Below are 10798 nucleotides of genomic sequence, written 5' to 3'. Positions count from 1 at the left end.
TGACACTTCCGTGACAGTGTGATTGGTCACGGCGTATCCTTCTGTTAACTCTTGGGAGGAGCTTTGGCCATTTTGATTATTTATTCAGGATACGTGGGTGCACCCAGTTCAGTTTTGATATGATTTGTGATTTGACGGTGATGTTGTATATGCCGTACACGTTATCCGATTTGTTGCACACATTAGGTACCCTATGATGTGTGTATCTGTATATGTTCTGATTTGATCTCGGTATGAAATATCCTAACCCCTTGTTGCTTTAGCCTATTATTTTAAAATATCTAATTTATATTACTGTCAAAATATTTTAAATGTTTCTTGTTTTGTAAATGCTTTCAATCCGTACTGGTCATTTGGCTCATGTCGTATTCTTCTTCTGGCAGGTACTTAGGGGGATTCGGGACTGTGTGATGGAGGGCAGCCTATTTTTTTCATTGATTAGGATTTATGGACTTCTAGCATTTATTCAGATTTTATTGTTTAGAGATTCTATTTATTCACATTATTCGGATTAAATCATTTTGGAGGATTTATATCATTCTAGAACTTATTAGAACTGTTTATCATCGTTTGGAATATATATTAGTGCTCTGTTTCCAGGTTTTGGATTTGTAGGTAACCTCTCGTCTTAATTAAGATGGGGGTGTTACATTAGACCTTATTTGTAAATATATTAACTTCTCTAAAATCTGACAAATATACTATTTTTTATAGCATACAAACAATTAAATTGCAAAAATGCCCCTCTCTCTTCCTTCCTGCTTTCTTCAAAAGCATGATCCGCACAAACTGTACAGATCACCTCTTTTAAAATGAATCGCACACGTTATGTATCTCCACGACTGCATTCTTGCCCGAGAATAATTTCATGTTCCTTCTCAAGTTCATCCACTTCAATCTCTAATTCCGAAAGAGATTCTATTTATATATTGAAAAATAGATGGCTTCGTTTGGGTTGTTTTTTTGTGAAATTGGTTGTAATTGGTGGTGGATACGGCAATGGTGGTGGTGGCAGGAGATGAGCGTCGTGAATCTCGTATTGATAGGAGGTGGGTGTCTTAAATTGTAGCTGGTTGATTTTGTTGCATTTGTGGTTGCTAGTGTCGCAAGGGCACTGCATTTTGTTGCATTTGTGGTTGCTAGTGTCGCAAGGGCACTGCAACCTGTTCTCAACCGGTTATAATTGGGGGTTCTGATTCTCGCGATTTGCAACTAGTTGCGACTCATTTTAATTTTCAAAAGATTTTTTCAAAATTACATTTGTAGTTGCATATATAGTTGCTCGCAGTTGCGGATTTGATTGCACATACAACCACCGTATTTTTTCAAATAGTTTTTGAAATATAATATTTTTTATAATTTCTTTTAAAGACAACATTTTAATAATTTTTTTAAAACTTGATTAATTTTGAAAATAGCCCAAATATGTTTTCTACGGCAATTTACGCCACGACCCAACTTATATTTACGAATAAAAAGTATTGAATTTTAGAAATATCTGAACCCCGCAACCAAAAAGCCCAAGGTGTACTTGTGTTGGGCTGTTTCCATATGTGTTGCATTCAGCCTCATGGCGCCACGCCATGTCTTAATATTTTAAATGGGCCACAATTACGTCTCCGTTTACTCTGCGATTGTGGTTTCATGGTTTGTGAGTGTTAGGAATAGGGGTGAGCAAAACCGAACCGGAACCGAAAAACCGGACCGAACCGTGTAAATTCGGTTCGGTTCGGTCCTAATTTTCTGAAAGTTCGGTCCATTCGGTCCGGACCGAATAGACCGAAATAAAGTTCGGTCCGGTCCGGTCCGTAAAAAATTATTTCGGTCCGGACCGAATAGACCGAATTGTCCAAAATATATATAATTTATATTTATATTTATATTATATATGTATCTTATATGTTATAATTATAATATCTAGTTTGTAAATTTAATTATATGTATCTTTAATGAATTGGGGGTGATTAATTAATATGAAAATTTTAAAATAAATCATGAATTTTAGTTAAAAAATATAATATTTTTTTATTTTTAAAATAATTTCGGTTCCTTCGGTCCGGACCGGACCGAACCGAATTATTTCGGTTCGGTCCGGTTCGGTCCATTATAAAACTTCGGTCCGGTTCGGTCCGAAAAAAATCTAAACTTCGGTTCTCGGTCTATTCGGTTCGGTCCGGTTTTGGACCGAACCGACCGAATGCTCACCCCTAGTTAGGAATAGGACAAATAGAGATGAGAGATGTTAGGTCCACAGAAATATATACAGAATTATGCACAATGAGTTGGCATGACGTGGAAATCTTGTTGGTCATTAACCTAATCTTTTCATGAATGGGCATCTGTGATGTGTAAAGTTTGTCGGCCACTATACTAATACTAATCTCTCTTGTTGTTTCTCTTCTTTATTTATACTAGCCTTTAACCCGTGCGAAGCACGGGTGGGTATAGAAATCGTAATTTATTAATTATAATTTAAATTTTAACATCATCTTATTAGTATTTTAGAATTGATGAATTGGATTTTAACCTGATTATATTTACCAATTGGTTATATTTTTTGGACAAGTACAAATTATACCAATATCGATTTATTATGATATAGTATATAAATTATATTTAAAAGAATAATGATGGAGTTTTTATCTTGTACTATATCTCAAGTGTTTGTAATTTAAACCAAAATTTTGTACGACTACAAATTATACCTATGTTGGCTTATTATAGTATAGTATAGATGGAAACTCACTTTTCCTGATTTTCAAAATTCATTTAATCAATAATTTCTCTTATTTTTCAATTATTATTGTTAATTATTTAATCTCACTCATATTATTTTTCAATATTCATTCAATATCTACTCTCTCATTTTGTTTGTCATCAATTTTTTCCTAAAACTTATATTTTTATATTTATTTTGTTATAAAAATTAATCAAATTCCAGTTATTTTATTTTACTTTTTTCTGAGTAAATTATTTTATTTTGATTGATTTACATAAAATTAATATGTAAAAAGTCACTTAAATTTACAAAATAAAAAATCTAGTGTAAAATGAATTGTACTTGTAATTAAAAATAATTTTAAATTTTCATATCAAATAATGTTAGAGTACTTTTTATGTTAAACATGTTTAAAAAAAATTATGAATGCTAAAACAATAATTTTATGTGTTTCCTAAATAATGTCCACGGCAAAAGAATATTTATAATTTATGTGTTTCCAAAATAATGTTTGCGGCAAAAATTAAAAATATTTTTTGTCACAAAAATTATTTAGGAAACACATAAAATTAATTTTTTAGTGCGCATAATATTTTTTTGAAACATGATTAACATAAAAAGTACTCTAACATCATTTGCTATGAAAGTTTAAAATTATTTTTAACACGAGTACAATTCATTTTACACAAGATTTTTTATTTTGTAAATTTAAGTGACTCTTTACATCTAAATATAACGTAAACTAAGTAAAATAAAATAAATCGAATTTCAATTTTTTATAACAAAATAAATATAAAAAGTAAGTTTTAAGAAAAATTAAGAACAAATAAAGTGAGAGAGTAGACATTTAATGGATATTAAAAAATAATATGAGTAAGATTAAATAATTAATAATAATAGTTAAAAAAATAAGAGAAATTATTGATTAAATAAATTTTAAAAATTGAGAAAAGTGAGGTCCATATAAATAAATAACAGAGAAACAAAAATGAAATAAAAGGGGAGTTTACTTTAGTGGCAGACAAACTTTACACATCACACATGCTGTTCATGAAAAGATTAAGTTAGTGTCCGACAAGTTTTACACATCAACTGCTAGCTCTGTACACAATTCTGTATTCATTTATATGACTTAGCATTTCTCAATAGAGATGGGTGTAATACAGGATGCCATCATGCGACAGTAATTGCAATTATATTATACTAATGTTATATTTGGTTGGGATAAAAGGTAGAGAATGTAATAAAATTTGAATTATAATTTAAATAAATATTTAATAATTTCATTTCACCGTTACATTCCTATCTATCGAAATCTTATTTTCTTTTATTGTGGCTCATGCCTTCTCTTTCATCTCAACTAAACACAAACACAATATTCACATGTGATCTCCCAAACATATGTTAGACATGAGTCTCAGTGATGTAAATTATTTAACATATACATTTCCGTGCTGCTATATACTGGGTATGTTTGGTTTATTTCCGCGCTGCTATGAATTGTCTGGACCTGATTCACGTCCACAAAACAAACAGCTCATCTGATACAAAGGAGAAATAATGTGATCTTGCTATTCCAGTAGAGCATTTCTTACGTAGAGCACCTTCTTCTATTTTTGGTTCAAAACTAATGTATATATTTAGTAATGAATTCGAAATTAACTCGTGTGCGTTTCCTTCTAAATCCAACTACCTGATAGCAGTTGAGATAAAGTCTTTCTCTGGTTAGCTTGGACCATTTACTATTAAAAGCCGGTGAACGTGTTTTGCCAGATTCTAGCAACTAAGAAGTAGCTTTATCACACGTGACTTTCATTACTTCATTTGCAGAGAATCACATATTCACACAAAGTAAGAAAGTTTTTGAAAGTATGTATATACAGTATCAGCTACTTACCCCAACTCTTCATTTTGCATCGGGTATCCGTGTCGAATACTCGACACTCATGAGTACGGAAACTCCAACACCTATTTTTAGGTCAAAAACATGTAAAAATTTCAAAATATTGCTCAGTCCGACACTGGGACGCTTTTTTTGACAAATATGGCTTATAGCCTTACAAATGAGTATCTGTTCTAAGATATTCTCGAGGTGAGCCAGGGTCGAACCCAGGACCTGGGACGACAGAGGATAAGCTCTTAACCATTGAGCTATCCAACCGTGCTCACACTGGGACGCTTTTAAACGAGTCCGGATAACATATAGTATCAATCAGCTTGGAAAGGGAGTTCAGTAGTTATATTTCTCAGTTGTTTCCCATACATGTTCATTCTAAACATATACTTGTATAGCTATAATTGTGTTAATGTCTCTCTGGAGATAATGTTCTACCATTGGTCGACAAGAAGCAGAGGATAACCCTGCATGCTGCAGACTTGCTTAATATGACTCATGAACTACCGCTATTTTATATTATGACACTCATAATTCTGAACATGGTTGCAGATATGATATATTATCTTGTACACACTGATACGGTGACACATGATATCAATCTGTCTTCTTAATTTATGAAGTAATGAGATTTCACATTAAAATGAGATATCAGACAAGAATGAAATAATTTACAGAAACCAAAAATTAGATAATATTTATAATTACATTATTGCTCGGATCAAATTACACCCTTCTTTGCTCCTTACACCACAAGGACCAAAAGCAACTATACAAGATAACATGTAGCTGTAAATCTTTTGCTTCAGTTCGAAACCATCTAGCCTAAAAGATTTGCACTGTCCTCATGGTGCAGAATATTAATACATGGGTGCAATTTAACAGAAAACTCAAAGTCGGATTCTTTTTCCTCTTGATCCAGCACTTGTTCCTCACAGAACTGCAGCTGTGAGTCTCCTTTTGAGCTCCATACTGCATTCAGAAGTAACCAGATAAATTAATACGTAAATCATGATACCGAAATGCATAAATTATAAGGTAGTATTTATTTTCAAAGTTAATCCTCCCTATATACCTCATCAGTTGTCTGTCAATGGCTGATGTAGACAACATTCCTTTGTTCTCTTCAGCTCTTCGCAACAGGTAAGGCATGATCTGGTCCACAGGTCCGAAGGGCAAATACTTGCTCACCTCAAGCCCTGCATTTTTTAAACCATAACTCAATGCATCTGCCATTCCATACAGCTGTGCAAATTGAACCTTCTGGTTTCCCTTTCCGATCCCTAGCTCTTGTGCCTTCATAGCCGCTAGTCTCCCTGCAATGAATCACAATTAGCATGTCAAACATTGGTCACAGATATCATACATTTGCGCAAAACATCAGAATTAGAATGACGAAAAAACCATAAAATTACCTGATTCGAAATTGTGAGTTGCAAGAACAAGGGCACCAGGGCCATTAGCAACTTCGTCGAGCATAAAAGAAGCACAATCATTATAACAATCATGTGTCTGCTTGATTCCATCATGAATAGGAGACTCGTGGCCTAAAGAAGCAGCTACTCGTGCTTCGCTGGACATATAGGCTCCTCTAACTAACTTCACACCCAAAGGCACCCCCATTCTGTCTGCAGCAGCCTTCACCAATACTAGCCTCTCTTTAGCATCTTTCAAATAAGCTTGAATTGTTCCAAAAATGAGTGGCTTGTCGCCTTTATTGTACAAGACCGCAGCAGAATGCGTGAAGTAATCAATGGCAGGTTGAATCTGCGTGTCCTCCGCATCGATCACTAACTGAACATTTGATTCCAGACATTTGTCAATTATATTTTTGAGTCTTTGCTGAGCTAGCTGGAAATCTTGTTCTTCTTGTGGAGTCAATGGCTCTGGCCTTGTGAGAGTGTGATACAAAGGGCTTGATTCTGAGAAAATTGGAAGAGTGCTTTGTTTCCAAGGAAGATTGATTGACTTTGTTTTGTATTCCCATCTGAGTAAATCACTAACTCGCTTTAGTATACTCACTGGACAAATTGCTGTGATCTTCACCACAACAGAACTCACCTGTAACAAAAAGTTAAGAAGATAAAAACAGATTAGCCTTTTTAACTTATATTTAATCATTCAAACTAGATATTTACTAATCAAATCATCTAACATAGAATAGAATAAGAACTATCTCTAGTCATTTAGAAATAAATACTTGAAGGACCTTGAGTAACTCCAAATTTATAACTTAATTTTGACTTTTACTCATATGATAAGATCTACACTAATAATTGAATTGTCAAACATATGATGCATCTTGCATACTAAGCTTAGTACTAGCTTACATCTCATGTGGTCAAACTATTACGTATTGATATGATCTTGGTTCGGTCAACTATTATCTAGTAATCTAGATGAAACCAAGTCATACCGAGCTAATAACTTCCTGGAAACTATTCTGAAGGTTCCTGTATACACAAACCAAGCTACATACATCCTCTGTATTACACTCATTTCACATCTGATAAACATAAAATTAACTTTAGGATTATAAGATGTACGCAGATTTTACGTGTATGAGTATGAAGAAAGATATAATGGGGCCGCTTGGATAAACTTAAAAAAGTATTTCTTGCTTAAAGTAAATAAGTGAATCAGAAATGAGAAGTAAACTAACACTTATAAGTAATTAAACTGTTTGAGAAAGAAGCAGAAGTCCTGAAATAAAAACTAGCATTCTCAGCTGCTTTTTATAAGTGCTTATGTTTTTTTATACAAACGGGTCAAGAAATTTGGAAGCCGGCTTCTTATCGAAAAAAGCTGAATGCCGGCTTCGCCAAACAGGCACATTAATGTATGTATGAACAGAGGAATTTAAGGAATCTAAGCAAGAAAAGCTTACAGAAGTAGCAGGAAGTGACTTGGTTGAATCAGCCGTCTTGATAAAAGCATCCGAATTTCGATCACAAGATTCATTATCATCGACATGTTCCAAACCATAATCCAACATGCCTCGAAACCCATCATCCCACAACATCTTAACAGTCTCCCCAGCCTCATCCACATTACGCCCCGCGACAAAATGATCATAAAATGTACGCTTGGTAAACCCCATGACCAAATCCTTAAACACCCGCACGTTCATCAACTTGGAATTAATAACCCACGTGCCTAAATCCACCACAGGCTCCACAGCCGCCATTTTGAGAGTCAGAGTTGACTTCAACAATTTTGCGGTCGGAACTGACGCGAAAAGATCCTGACCATTTTCGAACGTTAGCCGTGAACCTGAACCTGACCCCGAACCCGAACCAAAACCAGAAGCGTCATAAGTCGGTGCGGGCTTTTCGGAGAAGGTTTGCGGTGAGATGATGGTGGAGGGAGGAGTGGTGGTGGAGGTGAGAGTGGTGAGAGGCTTGAGTAATCTGTAGTTTTGAAGAAGAAGCTTTGAGGTTGTTGAAATGGAAGAAGCACCTCGGATGGCCATATACTATGTATATTATGAAGGAATAGTTTTTGCTAATAAAAATATGTGTGAATATATTTTAGCTTTTCTTGATCTGATTCTCCTGTGAGGCTAGGTGAGTTATATATAGGCACAGAATTTACTTGTGTACAGCTTGCAATTGACTGGAATTGTTTTTTATTTATTTAAAGTTTTCATTCCGTTTATGTGTTGTTTAGGGAGTTAAAATTAAGGAAAGTCGGTTGGTAAAATGTGGAGGAGCTAGATTGCCAACGTAAGTCTGTGTAGGATTGTCAGAAATGGGTACATATCCAAACGTTTAGGAGATTCAAACAACCCTGTCGTATCTCACACCTCATAACCCGTTCCTCAATTTGGTCTTGTCTTCATTCGAATCATAAAGTATTTCGATTATTCATTAAATAGCTTAGTATTACCATAAAAAGTAATCACAGGTTTAATCGAGTAACTATTGATTTAAATGTAACTTGTGGATGCCTGACAAAAAAAAAAAAAAAAAATGTAACTTGTGGATGAGCATGAACCTCAGAATGGTCGTATTCGTATTCTCGAATATATCCCATATTTTAATTTAAAAAAAATTCTGATTTCAGTACCAAGCCCGAAAAAGGATTTCTCGACCTTACATGAACAAAAATCGAATCGAGTGGTACGGGATGAGGGGTGCCTCTAATAAACGGGTTTTTTTTTCCTAAAAATTCCAATTCAATTTTTATTTTCAATTACAATTCTTAATCCGAAAAGCAACGGCTTTCAAGCAGATGTAAACAGTAAACCTCGTGCGCAATCTTGATCATATATTTAAAAATAATTTAAAATATTAGCCTTTTCTAAATTTTCCTATTTTAATTGTCGCCACTATTTTATGGTGAATTACGCAAGTTGCTTCGCTTTCGACTTTATGCTTGCTAAGTAATCTACTATATTAAGCAAGTTTCTTATGATAATTGTATAAATCATGTGCATTTATTTTAGTAGTTTAAAATATTCATACGGCGCGTTTCGTATGGATAATTCCTTTTCTACGTATTCTAAATAAGGAAAATGCTAGTTAACCAAAAAAAAATCTCAATTTTTTTTCTTAAATAACGATAAAGTCTAATTGACTGTATTTACTCCAATAATAATGAGAGTTCTAATTTTCCATTTGTATGCCACATTATTTGATAAAAAAATTTGGAATACGTAGTATTATCTTTTAAATAATGATATTAGAATTTCCAATTACGCTAGGTCCATAATTAGACGGCTACAATTCAAAATCTAAGATAAGATAAAAAATGAGACAATTGATAGACCAAACAATGATATGTATCCTCTGCCGTAAAATTTGGTAACCAGATGAGATGGGAGGTTGGGTGCAGTTGATCTCTTGAATCTTGATGTGTGTATGCGAACGCATGGCTGAGTCATAAATATAACTTTCGAGTCATGTTTAATTATTATTTTATTGCATTAAGCCCGTGATAAGTGATGATGAGCTGTAGACAGGAAGCGTGACTGAAAAGTGAAAACGATGTACTACTCCGTAGTAGAGTACAATTCACAAGAGAATCTCAAGATTCCTATTTAAGCAGATTCTCCTTCTGACGTGGATGTGAGTACTAGCAAAACAACGGTAAGAAGGTGTTTCATCGAGTGAATGCATCAATAATGAAACAGTTAAACTGTTAAATAATCATTTAATTTGCGAGTAAGGTCATATAAATAAGGGCTTGTCTAACCTGTGCCCGGTTTAGAACATTTATTAACCCTAGTTTTCTAGTTTTCTGTAGATCGTGAAATACAACACAACAATGCATTAACTACTAACTAGAAAATTCAAATGCTTATTAACTTACCAATTAAATTCGATATATTATTTATTTATATTCTATTATAATTCTAGTCAATTATTTTTTTTAATATTGTTAAAATAATAAAAAGTGATAAATTTACTATTAAATATAAAATTGGCTGATTTTAGTTGGAAGATTAATTTTAATTAAAAAATTAGTGTATATGCAGGGGGGCCTCAATATTATTTGTGGAATGAAATTAATTAAAAAAATTCATATAAAATATGACAAAAATAATAAATCTATATTCTCACATTTTTTTAAATAAAATAATATTTTATTAATAAATTTAAAATTTGAAAGATACATCAAAAGTAGATGTATAGTTAATATTTAATAAAATTTTAAATGTTTACACTGAAAACTATGCATATCAGAGAGTTGTTAGTCACATTAATATGACTTATCCTGTGCCCTCAGGGCACAGGTTAGACACTCCGTATAAATAAACACGCCTTAGACGGGTGTCCTAATCTCAAGGAGTGAGGTTCTATAATCCACTTATATTTTACAAATAAAATATCATGTAAAATATGTTATCTTTTTTTTTTTTATATATAAAAAGGAATCAATTCATTAATTAAAAACCATACGGTATCTACAAATACAATCGAAATTGGACAGACGCCGAAGAATATCGTTGTTGAATCCTTCCTTCTTGGAGAGGCAAGTAAGCGATTTGAAGATAATTTGAATATACACACTTGTTTCCATCTGATTGGTTTTCACCTGAATGTTCTGAACAATCGACCATAGATGCGATCCCATAATAACCTTCAAACCTGAATCAAACCTATAAAAATCATGCCGATCTATAACCTCGATCATGGAGAATATCAAAACATACCAAAACAAAACAAACCAACTCTCACAAG

At 33.3% G+C, this 10798-nt stretch overlaps 1 protein-coding gene across 1 annotated transcript; it reads right to left on the bottom strand.

Annotated features, from left to right (window-relative positions):
• Positions 1-5283: 5283 nt before the first annotated feature.
• Positions 5284-8179, bottom strand: LOC108210731 (proline dehydrogenase 2, mitochondrial). Its single transcript, XM_017382120.2, has 4 exons — positions 7501-8179; positions 6029-6674; positions 5689-5929; positions 5284-5585 (listed from the first exon to the last, which is right to left on the bottom strand). Exons 1-4 carry the CDS (start codon positions 8083-8085, stop codon positions 5546-5548), a joined length of 1512 nt encoding a protein of 503 aa, XP_017237609.1. The 5' UTR covers positions 8086-8179; the 3' UTR covers positions 5284-5545.
• Positions 8180-10798: the final 2619 nt, after the last annotated feature.

This window comes from Daucus carota, chromosome 3 (assembly GCF_001625215.2).
Source record: "Daucus carota subsp. sativus chromosome 3, DH1 v3.0, whole genome shotgun sequence".
Classification (NCBI taxonomy): domain Eukaryota; kingdom Viridiplantae; phylum Streptophyta; class Magnoliopsida; order Apiales; family Apiaceae; genus Daucus; species Daucus carota.
Note: the sequence above shows the minus strand (reverse complement) of the source record. Positions and strands in the feature narration are given on the sequence as shown.

Excerpts from the sequence above, each read along its gene's own strand:
- LOC108210731 (XM_017382120.2), bottom strand. The coding sequence starts at position 8,085 with ATGGCCATCCGAGGTGCTTCTTCCATTTCAACAACCTCAAAGCTTCTT. Across the intron at positions 6,675-7,500 it reads AGTCACTTCCTGCTACTTCT|GTGAGTTCTGTTGTGGTGAA; the intron begins GTAAGCTTTTCT and ends TTTTTGTTACAG. Across the intron at positions 5,930-6,028 it reads AACTCACAATTTCGAATCAG|GGAGACTAGCGGCTATGAAG; the intron begins GTAATTTTATGG and ends GATTCATTGCAG.